This window comes from Anomaloglossus baeobatrachus, chromosome 2 (genome assembly GCF_048569485.1).
Source record: "Anomaloglossus baeobatrachus isolate aAnoBae1 chromosome 2, aAnoBae1.hap1, whole genome shotgun sequence".
Classification (NCBI taxonomy): domain Eukaryota; kingdom Metazoa; phylum Chordata; class Amphibia; order Anura; family Aromobatidae; genus Anomaloglossus; species Anomaloglossus baeobatrachus.
In genome coordinates this window covers 479,327,772-479,351,114 of record NC_134354.1, presented here as the reverse complement: position 1 = coordinate 479,351,114, position 23,343 = coordinate 479,327,772, and the positions used below count along the sequence as shown (strand labels likewise).

General features: G+C 44.9%; 1 protein-coding gene across 2 annotated transcripts in view; it reads left to right on the top strand.

The window, feature by feature from the left end:
• AFF3 (ALF transcription elongation factor 3) overlaps positions 1-21,134 on the top strand; it is a 731,240-nt gene extending 710,106 nt beyond the window's left edge. For both annotated transcript variants that reach the window (XM_075336411.1, XM_075336412.1), the window contains exons 17-19: positions 1,099-1,148; positions 5,891-6,111; positions 16,071-21,134. In XM_075336411.1, the coding sequence (XP_075192526.1) occupies positions 1,099-1,148; positions 5,891-6,111; positions 16,071-16,195 (396 nt within the window). In that variant the 3' untranslated portion in view covers positions 16,196-21,134. The remainder of the gene's footprint in view (positions 1-1,098; positions 1,149-5,890; positions 6,112-16,070) is intronic.
• The last annotated feature ends 2,209 nt before the right edge of the window (positions 21,135-23,343 follow it).

Sequence of the window (23,343 nt, the reverse complement as noted above, 5' to 3'; positions counted from 1 at the left end):
CTTCAGATGGCGCGGTACCTGTTGTTGGGAGCTGGGGGACAGATCTGGCGGGATCGCTGGCCTCCAGGTAGTGTCCCCTACCATGGGAACCAATGTGCAGGTGTGAGAAAGCAGGCAGCCAGGTATAGAAACACAATCAAAATGTCCCAGACAAAACTCCCAAACCGTTAAATAGCAATCTAAAATATAAAAATAATATTAAGACATACGGTTTTTATAACCATAAAAACATATGGCAAGGGAACAGGTCACACTCATGACCCCAAAAAATAATTAAATTGAGGCAATAGGGATAACCAATGATAAGATGTTTTTTTCTCTTTCTTTGTATTACAATATAATTATGATTGCTATTTAACGGTTTTGGAGTTTTTTCTGGGACATTTTGATTGAGTTTATATACAGTGTATGTTCTGGATTGGTTATACAATGAATTCTGGTATTCTTCTTTTAATATATGATTTTAGCTAGGTATAGAAGCCAGGATACAGTGCAGGATGTTGGGATCCCCTATCACATGTGTTACTTAATTAACTTTTTTTTTTTAATCAAAATACGTAAAAGCTATCCAACCACATCAAGGTATACCTCATCCGGATGGTCCCTAACTCTGTTTATTCACCTCTCTATGTGCCCAGACTGGCCTCAAATGAAAACCGGGAAAAGATATGGACTATAATGTCTGATATTGATGTAATGTCTGATATTGTCTGTATATGTCCCCTCTGAATTGTAAAGTGCTGTAGAATATGTTGGCGCTATAGAAATACAAATGATTATAGTAAACTGCAGAAAAAGGTAAAGACTTAATGTATCTAATACTGTAGTCAAAAATCTGAATATTTATGTGGATACCTATTCACAAAACAAACTGACTTATAATAAAACTGATATGAATAGTCATTTTCTGATGATGCATTCCATTTATGAAAATCCTATATACAGCAAAGTTTTATATTACCTTTCATTCCTAGTCTTAATTTGGTACAAACATATTTAATTAAATTGCATCGTAAAGTGTATATATATATATATATATATATATATATATATATATATATATATAATATATTAACAGTATAGCTTTTCGTTTTTCAGAATTCATCGAAAGGGCCACGAGTACCATCAGCATGGAGTACCAATGGAAAGTAAGCAATAGCAATGGTTGATAAAAGTATTCCTCAATTTGTTGCAGTATTACTGGGCTTTTTCATTTTTACATTGGTGCTATTGTAAGGCTATGTTCGCACGTTGCGTTTTTTTACCGCGTTTCTGCAGCGTTTTTGGCAGCAGCGTTTTTGGGCAAAAATGCATGCGTTTTTGATTTCCAGCAAAGTCTATGGGAAAAGCAGAAATCCTGTCTGCACTTTGCTTTTTTTTCTGCAGCGTTTAATTTGCATATTTGTGGTCAAAAACCATGCTGAAAAAGAAGCAGCATGTCAGTTGTTTTTGCCATTTCTGCAGCGTTTCCTTAACATTGGAGTCAATGAGAAATGGCAAAAAGCAACCAAAATGACAATTCCTGCGTTTTTCATGCTTTTTACCTGCTTTTCCACTGCGTTTTTAGCTCAAAAAACGCATGCTTTTCTGGGGAAAAATTAATGGGTTCTAATGTTCCTTTACACACACACAATAACCGAAAATTTAAATGTAAAAAAATAATAAACTTTAGCTATTTTTCTGTTAAAATGTGCATAACCACTATTATTACATTAAAATTGATAATTTCCCATATAATTCTATTAAAAGTTAATTTTAAACTTTTTTTCTCTTTTTTCATTCTTTTTGACTAATTCAACTTTATTTCTCAGTGTCTTGATCTCAAAAACGCATCTGCAGAAACGCAGGTGAAAACGCAGGTAAAAAGCGCTAAAAACGCACTAAAAACGCGGTAAAAACGCATGCGTTTTTAGCGCTAAAAAATGGTCACAAGCCATTTGGTCAAAAACCAAGGGAAGGAAAACGTGCAGAATAAACTGCAGGTACACCGACGCAACGTGCAAACATAGCCTTAGAGTAACTGTGAATACTTTGTTACAGCCTATAGACACATTTGACATGGAAAAAGTTTCAGGCTTGCAACCTTCATTCCTTCATCCATTTTCAGACTAAAGGCCCTGTCACACACAGAGATAAATCTGCGGTTGCAGTGAAATTGTGGACAATCAGTGCCAGGTTTGTGGCTGTGTACAAATGGAACAATATGTCCATGATTTCACTGCAACCACAGATCTGCCAAAGATTTATCTCTGTGTGTAAAGTGGCCTTAAGGCCTCGGTTTCACTTGCGTTTTGTACGGATGAGTGCAATGCGATAAAACATCGGATTGCGCTCACTCTAGTGCAAAACTATGGGGCAGTGTCCATGTGCGATTGTGTTCTCATGCCATAGCGGCAACCAGAAATAAATACAAGTCTATGGATGCATGTGAAACATTGCATATATCACACTGCAGTCGGATGACATGCGAGTACAGTGCAGAGACAGGCCGGGGAGGAAATGGGGAGAAAGTGCTCCCTCCCTCTTCTCCACACCTATGACCCTCGGCTGACACTCGCAGCAGAGGGTCATTATCATATTGTTTCCAAGGCTCTCGCATTGGAAGCTATACACTAGTGGACATGAGCCCTATTTGAAGTTTCAGGAAATATTCCTCGTATAAGCTTATGTCTGTGTGTATCCAGGGAGGGGACTGCTATCTTCACTGTTTATAGCTTGCACTTATTTCCTTTTATGTGCTTTCCTCCTTTACTATAGACAGCTTTCTCTGCCATCCTTGAGATATAGTAATTTCTCCATTTTCCATTATGTGGAAATCTGTTTACAACCCCTTCCTTGCTGCTATCTAGTCACACATCCATGTTTTGTGGTCCATATATGTACCACAATGTATTTTCAGCTGACTTCAGGTCAGTAAATCCAGAGCCAATCCGTAGTTTGTGAATTCAGCCTAGCCCTGAGAAAAGTAGAGGGAGAGAAGTGAGTTCTCCAGATCAGAAGTATTGATGGATTTTTCAAAACCATTTCAAAACATTTTTCAAAGCAGGTAGGTAGATAAGGGATTTTTAGCAGTAGAAGAGCATTTTTAATGAAGATTATTTAGAAAGTTGCTTAACTTAGTATTTAGGAAGTTACTGAACAATATAAATGGTCTAAATAGCCTAAAGGGGTTATAACTAGTGTCGAGCGAGCGTGCTCGCCCCTGTTCGGTACTCGATCGAGCATCGGAGTTCTCAGGTACTCGCTGTGCTCTGCCGAGTATATCTCGGATGCTCAGATGTTTCATCTATCAAATATCAAACCCAAAGCACCCCAGTGAGTCACTTGCAGCCTCTGAATGGCTCTCACTGGAGTTAAAGCAACATTTGTAGTGTGAAAAAGAAAAAAACACCCTGCCCTCCCCCCCAGGCCCAAACTGCCTAATCATTGACTTCCATTATACTCCTTACTTGAGTTGAGCCCTTTCAGAACATCTAACCTGCATGACTATAGTAACGAGCATCTGACATTTTAGGGGCACTTTGCACACTACGACATCGCAGGTGCGATGTTGGAGGGGTCATGTCAAATGTGACGCACTTCCAGCGTCGCACTCGACATCGTTGTGTGTAAATCCTAGATGATACGATTAACGAGCGCAAAATCGTCGTAATCGTATCATCGGTGTAGTGTCTGGGAATTCCATAATTACACGACTGCGACAGGTACGATGTTGTTCCTCGTTCCTGCGGCAGCACACATCGCTGTGTGTGAAGCCGCAGGAGCGAGGAACATCTCCTACCTGCGTCCTGCAGCTCACGCCGGCTATGCGGAAGGACAGAGGTGGGCGGGATGTTTACGTCTCGCTCATCTCTGCTCCTCCGCTTCTATTGGCCGCCTGCCGTGTGACGTCGCTATGGTGGCGCACAACCCGCCCCCTTAATAAGGAGGCGGGTCGCCGGCCAGATCGACGTCGCAAGACAGGTGAGTCCATGTGAAGCTGCCGTAACGATAATGTTCGCTACGGCTGCTATCACAAGATATCGCTGCTGCGACGGGGGAGGGGACTATCGTGCTCGGCATCGCAAGCATCGGCTTGCGATGTCGTTGTGTGCAAAGTGCCCCTTAGTGATTGTCCATCACTAGTTATAACAAGTACGGTATATAAATGTATCCCCTGTCGAGAGGATAGGGGTTATCCAATGCCTTTATATTGCTGTCCTATCATTTGAAGGTCAATATAAAATTGGTGGAAGGCTGACACTCAGCCCCCCATCCTTCAGCCATTGTCATCTCTGGCAGTAGCCGGATATACACAGTTTATGGAGCCACAGCCCATCAGCTCCTACTGTATTCTTCTCAATTGTACCCAGCAACGGTAATTGAACAGTGTGTCAGAGTGGTGATGTGCTGCTCCTTATATTGTTTATGTGATGCCCCAGGGCTGTGGGGTACTTGGTCCCGGGCGAGTGGTGCGCAGGGGGGGGGGACAGTCGTGGTCGTGGCCGATGCCCGGTTCCGTGACCCTCGGGGTCGCTCCAATACAAAGGGTGAAGAATAACAAAAAATGAAAGAGAAGAAAATAAAAGAATTTTCGACTATGCCACTTGCGGTGTGCGGCCAGGTTAATGAAGCCGCTGCTGCAGGGTCCTGCTGGGGGCTGGTGGAGTAATGCAGTTTAGGTGTTTTGGGCCCTCAGCAAGCAAGACTAGGCCGCAGTAGTGAAGGGGCTGTTGTAGGGGACAGTCAGTGTATGTGTACGGAGGCGAAAAGGAAACAGTCCACACCGGTATTGCAGTTTCAACTTGCATTTTTTTTACTTTGGCTTGCTCTGGCTTGGTACCTGGACCCGCTGGTGCCGGTTCACGGTTCCTTGAGTCCCATCTCCTTATTCCACAGTCTTTGTCTCCTTTACAGCGTCCCGTTCTTACTTTAGGTCTTTACACCTTTCCTTCTTTACTTCACTCCTCACTCCTTCACTTCCTACTCCCCTCACTCCTTCACTTCCTACTCTCCTCTTCTCTTCTTCCCGCCAACTTCCCAACTGACCACTAGCCTCTCCCCTTTCTGGGTCTCTCCCTACAGATTGGGTGGCAATTAGCCGATAAGTGCCCACCCCTTTTACCTGTTACTAGGCAGTCTCTTAGTCTGGCATTGGGGTTATGTATGTGGCCTGAGGGTGCTGGTATGTTGACTGGCACGGATATTCCGGGGTTTAGGTTTTCACAGGTTACATTTTGTGGCACCTGAAACCTCAGGGGTTCTACATTTACATCCGGATCTTCTCTGATATTGATATCCCAAGAATAGGTCATGAATATCAGAGTAGTAAGTAAACAACCCCTTTAATAGAAGATTTAAACTATACATAAAAATACAGGAAGTTTACCACAAAAACTCATGATAATTCTATTATCTCTATATATACCAACTAAATCTTAATCTTTTATTATTAAACATTTGTCTCACAATGTTATACAAATATAGGTCACATGTAAAATGTACACTTTATACACAATGGATACAAAACAAAGCTATTTTATTGTGAATTACACATGTTGTATAGAAGCATGGTCATTCTAAATGAAGCTGTATTCCTATCAATGGATCCATATCTATTGACCCCTATGACGGCTGTATCCTGACTATTCCTGACGTTGGCTCTCTACCCAACTATTCCTGTGACTTGCCCTCTACCCAATTATTGTCCCCTCTGGTCCTCTGCACATCAATCCCATCATAGCTTCTCTCCCCTACTATCCTTGTCCCCTGGGGCAGTGGATGCTGACAGAGGCAGGGCTGTAAGGTTAGTGTAGTTGGGAACATTGTGTATATTCTGGGCAAAGTATTTGAGTGTTGGCCAGCATAACATTGTGTATTAAAAAAAATGCTTATTTTATGTATCATATAGAACTACAGGAACTTCCTCACCATTGTCCCCAACGCCATCTCCAGTGAGCTCTCAAGGAAGCATCTCCAGCTCTGGTGCCACCAGCTCTAATTCTAGCTCTATTATAAGCATTCCCCAGCGCATTCACCAGATGGCAGCCAACCACGTCAGTATTACCAACAGTATCCTGCACAGCTACGACTACTGGGAAATTGCTGATAATCTTGCCAAAGAAAACACAGGTACATTAGCATAAAGCAAAAGTCTTATATTTGTTCCAATAAAACCATCACCGTGTGTGGTAATTATCTTTAGCCTGTACTTTTCCCATCTTAAACATTTATGACGCATTTTACCCCTTCAATTAGCATGGCGTACACTCCCCCCTAGTTTGATTGACAGCGCTCACTTTCCCAGAGGAAATGCTGCCTGAATTACATTCTTGGTCTTATGTGTCCACACCATACCTCCCAACTTTTCAAGAAAGGATAGAGGGACAAAGTATGCGGCGCGCGCAGCGCGCCGCGGCAAATTTTGACCACACCCCTAGCCACACTCCTAGCCACACCCATTTAACAGTAAGGGTCATTTAGCAGATGCCCCGGACTATTCATTCATATTTATAGCAGTCAGAATTTTTTTATATTTCTATGTGTCACTATATGACATGTTGCTTATTTGTGCCTATCAATCCGTGTTCACACGTTGCATAAATTCTGTGTCTTTTTGTTTCTGTCTGCACCAAACTACACAATAACAATCTTCTCTGTTTTATCCATTTTTGCTGCATTTTCTCCATTATTTAATGTGTTTTTGGTTCAGATGTGAATCTGCGTTTTTAAGTGTTTTTATGTACAGAGAAGCTTTTTCCTGCATTTTTTTAAGCTCCACATAGAAACCTCCAGAGAAAACCCCCCCCCGAAAACCGCAGAATTCAGCAGCGTCTTTTCATGGAATCACATCCACTTTACTTGGACAATTAAACACAGCAGAATAAATGTGCAAAGAAACAGCAGAAAAAAATGCAGCATTTACACTACATGTGAATATGGACTAATTGTCCAAGCAAAGTGGATGAGACGTCCTGAAATCTCCACCCCTGGTGCGTGGAAAGACGCCGCTGAACTGTGCGGATTTGGTGTTTCTTTCTTTATAAGCTTCAGGATTCACATCATTAACAAACATGTATCAAATAAGGGGGACAATGTATAAAAAATACCGCAAACACGCAATAATCAGAGAACATTGTTATTGCACTCGTGGCGCGGACACCTGCAGAAAAAATGCAGCATTTACGCTATGTGTGAACACGGCCTCAGTGATCCATTTTTATTACATTTTTTATGGGTTTTAATAAAGAAAAATAATAAATTGCGCCTTTTTTTCCCCGCCATTTACCGATCCCCATAAATAATCTGATCGCTGTGTTGTTCAGGTCATTACGATTACAGGGACACCAAATATGTCCATGTTATTTGCTGATTTGTAATGTTTATTATTTTATAAAAAAAAGTGCAATAAAATTACATTATTCTATTTTTTTTAATTATTTTTAGTAACTTTATTAGAAGAAAAAAAAATCCTCTTTTCCTCTCCCTCTAGAATACAGGACATAGAGATGCTGCTCTGTACAATGGAGCTGTGTCCTGTGTAATCTGCTGTGTAAGAGGCTGCATTGTAGATTCATTTATGTGAAATCCTCCCTCTGACATCATCAATCCTAGTGGCTCAACAGCTAGAGCAGCTAGGAAAGCCAGGAGGTTGCTGGACACAAGTTTTGAACGTTGCTGGTTTGAATCCAAGGTGGTGAAGATAAAAAAAAAATAAAAAAATTGTATTTGTATTTTTTTCCTCATTTCTTTATAGTAGTTTTATGGGAACAAATGAATCTGACTCTTTCACCAACATTGAGATACAGTATTTATCTATCTATCTATCCCTCTATCTATCTATCTATCTATCTATGATTCTATCTATCTATGATTCTATCTCTCTATCTATCTATGATTCTATCTATCTATGATTCTATCTAACTATGATTCTATCTCTCTATCTATGATTCTATCTATCCATCTATCTATCTATGATTCTATCTATGATTCTTTATATGATTCTATCTATCTATGATTCTATCTATCTATGATTCTATCTCTATCTATCTATTATCTGTCGTGTATCTATATATCCCTCTATCATCCATCCCTCTATCATCCATCCCTCTATCATCCATCCATCCATCCCACTATCATCCATCTATCCCTCCATCTCTCCATTCATCCCTCCATTCATCCCTCCATTCATCCCTCCATTCATCCCTCCATTCATCCCTCTATCATCCATCCATCCCTCTATCCCTCCATTCATCCCTCTATCATCCATGCATCCATCCCTCCCTCTATCCCTCCATTCATCCCTCCATTCATCCCTCTATCATCCATCCATCCCTGCCTCTATCCCTCCATTCATCCCTCTATCCCTCCATTCATCCCTCAATTCATCCCTCTATCATCCATCCATCCCTGCCTCTATCGCTCCATTCATCCCTCCATTCATCCCTCCCTCTATCCCTCCATTCATCCCTCCATTCATCCCTCCCTCTATCCCTCCATTCATCCCTCCATTCATCCCTCTATCATCCATCCATCCATCCCTCCCTCTATCCCTCCACTCATCCCTCTATCCCTCCATTCATCCCTCTATCATCCATCCATCCCTCCCTCTATCCCTCCCTCTATCCCTCCATTCATCCCTCCATTCATCCCTCCATTCATCCATCCCTCCCTCTATCCCTCCATTCATCCCTCCATTCATCCCTCTATCCCTCCATTCATCCCTCCATTCATCCCTCTATCATCCATCCATCCCTCCCTCTCTCTCTCCATTCATCCCTCCATTCATCCCTCCATTCATCCCTCTATCCCTCCATTCATCCCTCCATTCATCCCTCTATCATCCATCCATCCATCCCTCCCTCTATCCCTCCCTCTATCCCTCCATTCATCCCTCCATTCATCCCTCTATTATCCATCCATCCATCCCTGGCTCTATCCCTCCATTCATCCCTCTATCCCTCCATTCATCCCTCCCTCTATCCCTACATTCATCCCTCCATTCATCCCTCTATCATCTATCCCTCCCTCTATCCCTCCATTCATCCCTCCATTCATCCCTCTATCCCTCCATTCATCCCTCCATTCATCCCTCCTTCTATCCCTCCATTCATCCCTCCATCTATCCCTCCCTCTATCCCTCCATTCATCCCTCTATCATCCATCCATCCCTCCCTTTATCCCTCCTTTCATCCCTCTATCCCTCCATTCATCCCTCCTTCTATCCCTCCATTCATCCCTCCATTCATCCCTCTATCATCCATCCATCCCTCCCTCTATCCTTCCATTCATCCCTCCATTCATCCCTCTATCATCCATCCATCCCTCCCTCTATCCCTCCTTTCATCCCTCCATTCATCCCTCTATTATCCATCCATCCATCCATCCCTGCCTCTATCCCTCCATTCATCCCTCCATTCATCCCTCCCTCTATCCTTCCATTCATCCCTCCATTCATCCCTCTATCATCCATCCATCCCTCCCTCTATCCCTCCATTCATCCCTCCATTCATCCCTCCCTCTATCCCTCCATTCATCCCTCCATTCATCCCTCTATCATCCATCCCTCCCTCTATCCTTCCATTCATCCCTCCATTCATCCCTCTATCCCTCCATTCATCCCTCCATTCATCCCTCTTTCTATCCCTCCATTCATCCCTCCCTCTATCCCTCCATTCATCCCTCTATCATCCATCCATCCCTCCCTCTATCCCTCCTTCCATCCCTCTATCCCTCCATTCATCCCTCCATTCATCCCTCTATCATCCATCCATCCCTCCCTCTATCCCTCCACTCATCCCTCTATCCCTCCATTCATCCCTCTATCATCCATCCATCCCTCCCTCTATCCCTCCCTCTATCCCTCCATTCATCCCTCCATTCATCCCTCCATTCATCCATCCCTCCCTCTATCCCTCCATTCATCCCTCTATCCCTCCATTCATCCCTCCATTCATCCCTCTATCATCCATCCATCCCTCCCTCTATCTCTCCATTCATCCCTCCATTCATCCCTCCATTCATCCCTCTATCCCTCCATTCATCCCTCCATTCATCCCTCTATCATCCATCCATCCATCCCTCTATCCCTCCCTCTATCCCTCCATTCATCCCTCCATTCATCCCTCTATTATCCATCCATCCATCCCTGGCTCTATCCCTCCATTCATCCCTCTATCCCTCCATTCATCCCTCCCTCTATCCCTACATTCATCCCTCCATTCATCCCTCTATCATCTATCCCTCCCTCTATCCCTCCATTCATCCCTCCATTCATCCCTCTATCCCTCCATTCATCCCTCCATTCATCCCTCCTTCTATCCCTCCATTCATCCCTCCATCTATCCCTCCCTCTATCCCTCCATTCATCCCTCTATCATCCATCCATCCCTCCCTTTATCCCTCCTTTCATCCCTCTATCCCTCCATTCATCCCTCCTTCTATCCCTCCATTCATCCCTCCATTCATCCCTCTATCATCCATCCATCCCTCCCTCTATCCTTCCATTCATCCCTCCATTCATCCCTCTATCATCCATCCATCCCTCCCTCTATCCCTCCTTTCATCCCTCCATTCATCCCTCTATTATCCATCCATCCATCCATCCCTGCCTCTATCCCTCCATTCATCCCTCCATTCATCCCTCCCTCTATCCTTCCATTCATCCCTCCATTCATCCCTCTATCATCCATCCATCCCTCCCTCTATCCCTCCATTCATCCCTCCATTCATCCCTCCCTCTATCCCTCCATTCATCCCTCCATTCATCCCTCTATCATCCATCCCTCCCTCTATCCTTCCATTCATCCCTCCATTCATCCCTCTATCCCTCCATTCATCCCTCCATTCATCCCTCTTTCTATCCCTCCATTCATCCCTCCCTCTATCCCTCCATTCATCCCTCTATCATCCATCCATCCCTCCCTCTATCCCTCCTTCCATCCCTCTATCCCTCCATTCATCCCTCCTTCTATCCCTCCATTCATCCCTCCATTCATCCCTCTATCATCCATCCATCCCTCCCTCTATCCTTCCATTCATCCCTCCATTCATCCCTCTATCATCCATCCATCCCTGCCTCTATCCCTCCATTCATGCCTCCCTCTATCCCTCCATTCATCCCTCTATCATCCATCCATCCCTCCCTCTATCCCTCCCTCTATCCCTCCATTCATCCCTCCATTCATCCCTCCATTCATCCATCCCTCTATCCCTCCATTCATCCCTCCATTCATCCCTCTATCCCTCCATTCATCCCTCCATTCATCCCTCCATTCATCCATCCCTCTATCCCTCCATTCATCCCTCCATTCATCCCTCTATCCCTCCATTCATCCCTCTATCATCCATCCATCCCTCCCTCTATCTCTCCATTCATCCCTCCATTCATCCCTCCATTCATCCCTCCATTCATCCCTCCATTCATCCCTCTATCATCCATCCATCCATCCCTCCCTCTATCCCTCCCTCTATCCCTCCATTCATCCCTCCATTCATCCCTCTATTATCCATCCATCCATCCCTGCCTCTATCCCTCCATTCATCCCTCTATCCCTCCATTCATCCCTCCCTCTATCCCTACATTCATCCCTCCATTCATCCCTCTATCATCTATCCCTCCCTCTATCCCTCCATTCATCCCTCCATTCATCCCTCTATCCCTCCATTCATCCCTCCATTCATCCCTCCTTCTATCCCTCCATTCATCCCTCCATCTATCCCTCCCTCTATCCCTCCATTCATCCCTCTATCATCCATCCATCCCTCCCTTTATCCCTCCTTTCATCCCTCTATCCCTCCATTCATCCCTCCATTCATCCCTCCATTCATCCCTCTATCATCCATCCATCCCTCCCTCTATCCTTCCATTCATCCCTCCATTCATCCCTCTATCATCCATCCATCCCTCCCTCTATCCCTCCTTTCATCCCTCCATTCATCCCTCTATTATCCATCCATCCATCCATCCATCCCTGCCTCTATCCCTCCATTCATCCCTCCATTCATCCCTCCCTCTATCCCTCCATTCATCCCTCCATTCATCCCTCTATCATCCATCCATCCCTCCCTCTATCCCTCCATTCATCCCTCCATTCATCCCTCCCTCTATCCCTCCATTCATCCCTCTATCATCCATCCCTCTATCATCCATCCCTCCCTCTATCCTTCCATTCATCCCTCCATTCATCCCTCTATCCCTCCATTCATCCCTCCATTCATCCCTCTTTCTATCCCTCCATTCATCCCTCCCTCTATCCCTCCATTCATCCCTCTATCATCCATCCATCCCTCCCTCTATCCCTCCTTCCATCCCTCTATCCCTCCAGTCATCCCTCCTTCTATCCCTCCATTCATCCCTCCATTCATCCCTCTATCATCCATCCATCCCTCCCTCTATCCTTCCATTCATCCCTCCATTCATCCCTCTATCATCCATCCATCCCTGCCTCTATCCCTCCATTCATGCCTCCCTCTATCCCTCCATTCATCCCTCTATCATCCATCCATCCCTCCCTCTATCCCTCCATTCATCCCTCTATCATCCATCTTTGCAGCTGAATAACCTGCTCCTGGTGTCTCACCTGCAGTATAGAGGTCAAGATAACAAAATCTTCCTATTGCTTTCAATACAGGCAGTAGCTCAGTGGTTAGAGCTGCTGCCTTTGAAACAATGAACTCACAGCTCCACGAGTTCGAGTCCCGGCCGCCCCGAAAATCCAGAGCCGATGATAATTTAATTTAATTTATTCACTCCACTGAGGGGAGGAGCCGGGACATCAGCTGTGAGCCAGGGGAGTGCGGGACAGCCTTGATAAATCCCTGATAAATCGTGCAAGTCCCGCAGAATCCGGGACGGTTGGGAGGTATGTCCACACTGACACTGCAGGAGCCCAGCAAGTGAGCGCACACAGAGTTATTATGGGCGCACTCCCATCCCTCTCTTGCCTGCATCAGCCATACACTGCTGTGAGATTCTGTGTGCAGCAGGTGGCTGATGACCAAGAGAGTAATATGAGAGTGCACTGGCACTAACACTGTGTGTGCGCACACTTGCAGGGCTCCTGTGATGTCAGTGCAGACATGCAGGGCCGAGGATTCAATTCATGCAGTGCTTTCTCTCGTCAAGAGGGTTCTGTCAATCTACTGTAGCTAAGGGGAAGTGCACAGCATGCTAACTGAAGGAGCAGAACGGTGCGCTGAGGCACTCCAAGCATGCAACGAGGAACCCTCATATGTATATGAAATAAAACTTTTTTCCTGTACTACTAAAGAAGTGAAATCATTACTATAGGTGTGATATTTTTTTCAGGGGCTTTGCCCCTTGTAGGACTGCATAAATAGTTTAAAATAAATTTTGTTGTTAACAGACTCCTTTTAAATTTATCAAGTTTTACTGTTTGTGAAGGAAACAGATATTAAAGGGATTTTATGATGTTATTTGGTATGAGCAGGATCGGACTGGCCACAGGAGAATAGGAGAATCCTCTGGTGGGCCCCTTTGCAGTAGTGCGACACTTACCCCCCAACATAATCATTAGTTGGCACAATACACTTTTTTCACTATATACAGACAAAGGAAGCATCTCATCATGGATTTTACAAACTACCCAGTATATTATTATATAGAAGCATAGGTACATTTGTGAATGCAATATTTGCATGTAGTTGAGCGAGGGGCTCCCAAACTCAAGGTTACTGGTGGGCCCCTGCCGCCCCAGTCTGACACTGGATATTAAGGTAATCACTGTACAACAAAATGTTCAGTAAGTTTCTAATATAATCCTTCCTCTTTCTTTTATATATCTCTGTTTTCTGTCTGTATGTTAAATGTAGATTTTTATATCCACTCTTGTGTACATTTAAAAAGCTGCAGCAGACCTTTTACCCCTTGCACCTGAGCAATTCAAACGATTGGGCTTAGTCGAGGCTGCATAAATCTCTCTTGACAGATTGCTTCATTCTGCAGTCAAGCAAATTTATGTCACCAACGATTACTATGAGGGGATATATAGCAACCCCACAGCTGTTAGCAGTATTAGAGCTGTAGTAAGAATTCAGCACCGAAATGTCTACATTTACCAAGAAGAAGAGACCTTGAGGGATTTAAAGGGAATCTATCACCAGATTTGTATTTTTCCCTTATAAGCTGTGGCCACCACCAGTAAGGACTTATACAGTGGTGCTTAAAAGTTTACATATCGCATCAAATTTTTTGCTTTCTTGGCCTTTTTTCAGAGAATATGAATGATAACACAAAATCTTTTTTCCACTCAAGGTTAGTGGTTGGGTGAAGCCATTTATTGTCAAACTACTGTGTTTTCTCTTTTTAAATCATAATCCGATTGCCGTCGCTGCTCTCGGTCCGGTGCCTCCTTTCTTCCTTAGATTATGGTCCTCCTTCCCAGCTCCGCGTGGATGACGTGTCCGCGGAGACGGGAAGGAGGACGGCGATGGAAGGAAGAGAGGAGGTACCGGACCGAGACCAGCGACACCCATCGAACCCGACCACCTCGCAGGTGAGTATAATAAAAGATAGTTTTTATTTCATTCAGAGCGGCCTGTGCTCTTATATACAGTATTCTAGAATGCTGTATATGTGACGCCCTGGCAAAACCAGGTTGTCACAGAGACTGCACAAATCTTCCAGGTGCAGGACTCCATCCTCCTTAGCATACCAACACAACCCCACACACAGGTACAAACACCATCCACAAAGCCTAGTCACACCCCCCCAGGACAATAGGTACACACCAGTGGATGGGGCCAGGCAGATGGTGACGCCATGTCAGGGGAGGGAACGAGCCAGTTAGAGTTGGAGAGAGGAAGTGAGAGGAGTGAAGTGGTAGTCGGGGGTTGTAGCTCCCGGACTACCGGACTACCTGAGCTGACTAGGTGGCAGACGGCAGAGCAGGACCACAGGCAATGGAGATCCGGTTGCGGGAGACCTTAACTGGACCGGGGCAGGGTTGTAGCCCGCCGGTGCTGACAGCGGGAATCCGGTCCGGAGGCCATGCACAGTCGGGGTACCTGGACCCCAGGGCGAGGACAGCTTCAAGCACCTTGTCAATTAGCCAGCAGGGGACAAGATTCCAGGTCTTGTCCCACGAGCATCCCAGATAGAGTGAGACAGAAGCCCAACATGGGGGATAGGGCGTCTGCAACTGCCTGCAAAAATACCAAGGGTCAGATCGTGTGGGCCACAGCTCCCACAGCAAAGACACCGGGAGTGGACTTTTCCCGTTTCATGCAGACTAGTCAACACACCAGACAAAAACACAAAAGTGCAGGAGGAAGGGCCCCTGCCCTGTCAACCGGTGTGTGGGACCCGAGCACACCCCTCCGGAGGCTACCGGTATCCGGAACTTGGTTTACTACTTGGACTTTGCGTGGCTTATTCAAAAACAGTGAGTACACCGGTATCAGCCGGTCCAGCCTGCAAACTGTGTCCCAGCATTCCACTCCACCTACGCCTGGGTCCCGGGACAACACCTCCCCTACCCGTGGAGGGGATACCATCCTGCTGCCTCGCTCCATCAGCCCCGGGTGCCCCATACCAAGGCAGCGGCGGTGTCACCAACTATCACCGCAACCCACGGGTGGCGTCAATGACAAACTCTCCCCTGTAAATAACCCCTTTATTGCATTATGGGTGACGGGCTGCTGCACGGGGCCCGGAGCTGCCACTCGAGCCACAGCCACGATCCCGGATCCGAGCGTCTCTGACTAGTCTTGGGAACTAACACCCATTCAACTAATCAAAGGCCTAATTAGCGTAGAGACAGTGCGATTTATAAGTTGGGTTTTTTTTTTAAACATTCATTTTTGTGAATAGCATTATACAGGGCTGGTTAGGCAGGGAATTTGGGCAGACGTTACAATGCTGCTGGGTTGGAGGGTATAGCGGATCTGACAGGCTCCCTTTAATGCCAATCTTCTGTTTTAAGTAATGAGATTATTTTTTAAAATAATACAAAAAGAAACTCAATTTTTCCGCTAGGTTCGATAAAAAAAGCATTAAAGTTACTAAACATTTTTTGGAAATAGGGTGTGTACAATAAAGTTAACCAGAACTAATTTTGCTTTGTTTTCAGAGTTCTTCAATGAGCTTGATTCATCAATCGGACCGATAACACTGCACAGTTCAATGGAGCACTTGGTCCAATATACCAGACAAGGACTTTCCTGGATTAGGCATGGTTCACGCCATGTTATGTAGTGAATTTGTAACACTGCATTTGTTTCCACTGAACTGCTACTTTTCCAGGTATTGAGTTTATGAACAGCTCCATCACTTTTAGCACTACTTTACTACAAATCTGTAAATCGCTCATCAGCATTGGACAGATACATAGAACGCTTTTAATAATGAAGAGTTCCAAACTAACACGATTCAGACAATACTTTATATAATAAAACATTCAATACTTATGCTGTTTAAAAGATTCTCCATTATCAGGAGCAATCCCCCATAACTGCTTTGACACTATCATAGTTTCTCTATTCTGTATGATGGCCTGTTGTATTGTGCTAACAACTTCAAAGTAAAACCAAATGACTACAAAATTACCAGAAACTCAAGAGTGGACCCACCAGATTGCAATTGGGTATGGTTTAGGTCTAGACCAGGGGGCAGAGTCTAATGCGGGCGTCACACGAGACGATCTATCGTGCGATATGTCGTCGGGGTAACGGTTTTCGTGACGCACATCCGGCATCGTTTATGACGTCGTCCCGTGTGACACCTACGAGTGACGCAGAACATTCACAAATCGTGTATCGTTGACACGTTGCTCATTTTTAAAAAGTCGTTTATTTTTCTTTGCGCCGGTTGTTCATCGTACCCGGGGCAGCACACATCGCTCCGTGTGACACCCCGGGAACGATGAACACAGCTTACCTGCGTCTCGCGCCTCCCACCGGCTATGCAGAAGGAAGGAGGTGGGCGGGATGTTTATGTCCCGCTCATCTCCGCCCCTCCGCTTCTATTGGCCAGCCGCTGTGTGACGTCGCTGTGACGCCGAACGTCCCACCCCCTTCAGGAAGTGGATGTTTGCCGCCCACAGTGACGTTGCTCAGCAGGTAAGTACGTGTGATGGCGGTTTAACGACTTTGTGCGCTACGGGCAACTAATTGCCCGAATTAGGCTGTGTGCGCACGCTGCGGATTTACCGCTGATTTTGCAGCGGATTTGCTGCAGAAAATGTGTCTAACATTGCTGCAGTCATTTCCCAGAAAATCCTATGGGTTTTAAAAAATGCTGTGCGCACACTGCGTTTTTTTATGCTCGCGGATTTACCCGCTGAATTTCCGCTGCGGATTTACCCGCTGAATTTCTGCTGCGGAATTAATGTGCATGTCACTTCTTTTCTGCAGGTACCTGTGGTTTTTGCCATAGATAATGATAAAAATCCGCAGGGACCAATCTGCGGAAAATTCGCAGTAAATCCATGGCAAACCGCGGTAAAACCGCATGAGGATTTAGCTGCGGTTTTGGTGCATTTATTTTACCATGGGTGCGGGATTCTTTAAGAGGGTCCAGATTTTCCTTAAGTAAAAGTCACTTTCTAGTGCGCACATGGCCTAAGGCAAAGTTCCCTTGATACGTAATGGTGAGTGTTTGATGTTAAGGCTGAAGTCACACTTGCAAGAGACTCGCGCAAGTCTCTCGCAAGTGTTACTCCGGCCTACGGGTGAGTTTTTGATATTGCAGATTTTCACATAGCTTAGGTTACTTACGTATTTCTCATTGCAATTTTGTGTGTTTTTTAACTTGCATTTTATCGCATTTTTATGTTTTTTGGCTCTTTTTGGTAGGTGAGGTTTTAAATAACGCTGCATTGTTTTTTATACTTTTTGCTGTTTGGCTTCAACAAAACTTTATTGATATAGTCATGGGCAGATTACATGCATTTTTATTGTGTCTCCGAAACAATGCACTAAAAACGCACTTAAAATGCAATTCTATGGGAAAAATCTGCACATAAAACTTAGCATACCCACAAGAGAAATTGACATGTTACAGATTTCAAACACGCACCACAGGTCAGTCTACACCAGAGGTCTCAAACATGCGGCCCGTGGGCAGCATGCGGCCCCTGAGGCTGCTTTTTGTGGCCCACAGACCCCATGACGATCGCAGCTCTATTCCGGGAATCGGCGCCGACAGGCACAGTACAGTTGAATCATTTGCGGTGCCACGCAGAGGAGCTGTCTGCACTACACCAATGGATTACACAGCCAATCAGATGCAAGGAGGCGATGTCGCTGTATGATGTCACCTCCTTGCATCCAATTGGCAGCCGGCAGCCATTGGTATAATGCTCAGAGCTCCTCTGCGCGGCACCGCCAATGATTCAACTATACCTGCCGGCTCCCAGCATAGAGCTGCGATCGTCACGGGGTCTTTGCGTCTGCACGGGCCGCTGTGGTCTCCTGCTGTATTCTCAGTACGGAGTATACTTGCGACTCTGAAAGCCGCACCGCAGGTCAATGTTTGCTGCGGTCTGCATACGCACAGTGGATGGGATTTCTAGAAATCCCATCCACTCTGCTTGTACTGTACAACCAAGCGCTCTGGGCGCAGCTGAAACATGCTGCCTCCAAAACGCTGCAAACGCTGATCAGCATGCAGCCCTGAGGGAACGGGAGGAAAGGTGAGAAGATTTTTTTTTTTTTTTGGCGTTTGTGAAGAGCGGCACAATATTACAAGGATGGGCACAATACTAGAAGGATAGTCTTGATGATGGACACAATACTACAAGGATGGGCACAGTACTACAAGGCACAAGGATAGACAATACTACAAGGATGGGCAGAATACTACAAGGATGGGCAGAATACTACAGGGCACAAGGAAGGGGCACATTATTATAGGGGACAAGGATGGGAGACATTACTACAAGGGACAAGATGGGGACATTACTACAGAGGACAAGGATAGGGGACATTACTACAGGGCACAAGGATGCGGTGATTGCTACAGTATGGGGGACATAACTACAGGACACAAGGATGTGCATATTATACAGGACACAAGGGGGACATTACTACAGGATGGGGGACATTACTATAAGATGTTGGCTAAGATGACTGTATGATGCTGCTAATTGTAAAACAATATTAGAAGGGGATAAAATGTAAAAAAAATATTCAAAATAAAGTAAATATATATACATATATATACCTAACTAAACAAAAAAGTGCAAGTTGAGTATTTGGTGAGTATTTTTACCTCAGTATTTGTAGCCAAAACCAGAAGTGGGTGATAAATACAGAAGTGGTGACGTGTTTTTATTACACTTTTGTTCTTATTGTTCCACTCCTGGTTTTGGCTTACAGATACTAAGGTAAAAAAAACTCACGAAATACCCAACATGTGCACGTGGTTTAAGATACTGCAGTTTTGTGCAGCTAAAATACACAATGTCAAAAACTCACCAAAAACTCATCATGGGGATTGATTCTGGAACCCTATATATCTGTCTATAACAATTATCTAAATGATAACACAAACACACTGTAAATGTTTTCTACATTGCTTATTGGTTTCCAAAAAAAAGTCTGTAAAACCCCAGAAAAAAAGCAGCGGGAAAAAAGTTAAGGAAACAACAAAAACAACATTAAAAAAAACAACTTGTCAGGTAAGCAAAATTCTAAAGAAGAGAAGCGATTACTGAAGTGTCTTCTGCTTAAAAATGTGTTTTTTGAGAACTGAAAAAAGATGCAGTGTGAACATACACTTAGACTGACTTAGGTTGCCAGAGACATTTTTGTACCATTATTTATTAATTCCAAGCATTAAGTTGTAACCTAAGCGTGTGCATAGAAATTAATTGGGTAGATTTCTTATTATTGTGTTTAGACAACTTCAAACTAGAACATATAGGCAGTAGGATTGCAAAATGTATCACACAAGGGCAAAGTTTGTCATTTGGCACCTCTTGCTAGAAGGATTTGCCAAATTGTAAGCAAGTTGAGCTGGAATTCTGGATCAGTTTCCCACTGTCACCGTCTGGCTAGAATGTCTTCATTGTTTTGAAATGGAATGGTAAAAAATCCATTGTTAGTTGAGAGTTGACAGATGATGACTACATGATGGCCACAAACTGTGTAGGAATTATCAAGCTACACTCTATTAGCAATGACTTTCTAAACCTTTCATTTGAAACTGCACAGACATGCACATCGGTGTGGTGTTCTGCAGCGTTACAGTCATGTCACCGCTGCGTCTCAGCCAAATGATGCATGCTGCATGAAATCCAACATTAAGGATCCAGGCAGCGGTGTGTCTGAAGCTTAGCCCACCACAACCATTGGCTGCATAAATCATTTTGCAATAGGCCATTGAGGCTGGTCGTACCCTATTTTTATCCTACACAATTTCATTTTAGCAATTGCAATCAGCTGTATGTTTGAATATTTCCACTGGCAATAATGCAAATTGCAGATATAGTTCTTTCCCTATTTTTGATTGATGCAAGACTCATCTTTGTCAATATATGTAATTGTACTAAGACCAATTAGTGTAAGAAATCTGGATTAGAGTTGAGCAAATCGATTTTCAGGACCCTGACCAGTGGATGAGAGCCACGCAAACTGGCTCGAGTCCTAACTGCATCCCCAGCTCATCTTTTGATTAGTCGGCTTGGCATGAAACTTTCACGACTGTGCGCTACAAGTCAACAGAGTCGCTGCGTATGCTGGCAGGTAAAATATGGCTTCATAGTTCCCGTTCAGTGGTCATAAAATACTGACCTGGTGGCTGGACTAGGGACCTGATAATTAATTTGCTCATCTCTCATCGAAATTAGTATGTGTCACACATATAGGGCAATTGGATCAGGAATTCATCTATGTATATAAAAAATGAAATCTCAGTAATCACCATATCACTGTGTTGTGTACACAGCCAAGTGTCATTAACATTCTTTGCCAATAATTTTCACTAATCGCTATACATCGTGTATACAATGCTGATGACAGGATTAACAATGAAGCTTTGAGCTGTGTATGGTCATAGTAAACTTATGTAGCACACTTTTTAAACTTGTAAAATAACAGAATGGGCCTTAATTAACATATAAAAAGCACTTTTATATTTAAAAAAGAAACATTTATGTTGAGAAACTTTTTTTAAATGTGTTAATAAAAATAAAAAGATCAAATCTATTAAAATATACCCTGTGCGTTGTATTTATTTTTGCTATATGTCCATGTTCCAGTTTAGGTTAGCATTTGAGCCTTAGGGGTACTTTGCACGCTGCGACATTGCTACTGCGATATCGTCGGGGTCAAATCGAAAGTTACGCACATCCGGCGCCGGTAATGACGTTGCAACGTGTAAAGCCTAGATGATAAACGTTCGCAAAAGCGTCGAAAATCGGTGATCTATGTAGTGTCGGTCCTTTTCATAATGTCGCACCAATAGGAGATACTATGTTGTTCCTCGTTCCTGCGGCAGCACCCATCGCTGTGTGTGAAGCCGCAGGAGCGAGGAACATCTCCTTACCTGCCTCCACCGGCTATGCGGAAGGAAGGAGGTGGGCGGGATATTTACGTCCTGCTCATCTCCGCCCCTCCGCTTCTATTGGCCACCTGCCGTGTGACGTCGCTGTGACACCGCACGACCCGCCCCCTTAGGAAGGAGGCTGGTCGCCGGCCAGAGCGACGTCGCAGGGCAGGTAAGTGCGTGTGAAGCTGCCGTAGCGATAATGTTCGCTACGCAAGCTATCACAAGATATCGCATGTGCAACGCGGGGGCGGGTACTACCGTGCTCGGCATCGCTAGCCGATGCTAGCGATGTCGCAACGTGCAAAGTACCCCTTAGGGCATGCACACCCGTTCTGTCTTTATGACAAAAAATACAGTGTTTTACATTACAAGCAAAGTGAATGACATTTCTGAAATCTCATGCAAATGCTGCTAATTTTTTCGTGTATATTTGAAACTGAGGCCATATTCACACGTTGAGTATTTGGTGAGTTTTCTACCCCAGTATTTGTAGCCAAAACCAGGAGTGGGTGATAATTACAGAAGTGCTGCTCTTATTTCTATTATACTTTTCCTCTGACTGTCCCACTCCTGGTTTTGACTTACAAATATTGAGGCAAAAACTCAAAGACTCAACATGTACACGAGGCCAAAGATGCTGCAGTTGCACGAAGCGTTTGTTATCCAATATGGCCCTTGCCATAGGGAATCATCAGGTTGCTGTTTCCTCTATAGCCCTCAAGAGCAGAAGATCAAAGAGAGGCTGTCAAACCAGGCCTACAATACAAAATCTGCACACAGAACCATAATAATAATAATAATAAGGCAGGGGCCACATGGGGATTACTGCGATCCCCTCGCATGACACTCGGCTCACACTGGCAGTACAGCAAAGCCGAGTGTCATGCGAGTGTCCCTACGACTGAGGTCCGACCATGCGAGCGGACCTCAGCTGCGGGGGGCGGGCCGGCACTGAACAGGGGAGGGACGGATGTCTCCGGCTATTGCCATTCTCGCTCTGCACTCGCAGTACACCAGTGTACCGCGAGTGCAGTGCGATTTTTCTCTCGCCCCATACACTTGAATGGGTTCAAGAGAAAGAGTCTCGCATTACAATCGCAGCATGTTGCGATTGTTTTCTCGGTCCGATTAGGGCTAAGAAAATAATCGCTCATGTGCGCTAACACACAGGCTAATATTGGTCCGAGTGGAATGCGATTTTACCCTCCAAATACTCAACATGTGCACCTGGCTTTAAGGTTTTCCCTATAGTGCTGTTCTGCATCTCTAAAGCGGGCTTTACACGCTGCGATATCGCTAGCATTTGGTGGCGATGTCGAGCGCGATAGCACTCGCCCCCGTCGTATGGCCAATATGTGGTGATCGCTGCCGTAGCGAACATTTTCGCTACGGCAGCGTCACACGCACATACCTGCTCTGCGATGCCGCTCTGGCCAGCGAACCGCCTCCTTTCTAAGGGGGCGGTTCGGGCGGCGTCAACAGCAACGTCACATGGCAGGCGTCCAATAGAAGCGGAGGGGCGGAGATGAGCGGGACGTAACATCCCGCCCACCTCCTTTCTTCCGCATTGCCTGTGGAGGCAGGTAAGGAGATGTTCGTCGCTCCTGCGGTGTCACGCACAGCGATGTGTGGTGCCGCAGGAACGAGGAACAACATTGCTAATAAGCAGAAAACAATTTTTTGTTTCAGGACGACCTCTCCGTGGCAAACGATTTTGACCACTTTTGCAATCGTTTAAGGTCGCTCATAAGTGTCACACACTGCGATATCGTTAATGACGCCGGATGTGCATCACAAACACCGTGACCCCGACAATAATTCATTAACGATATCGTAGCGTGTAAAGCCCGCTT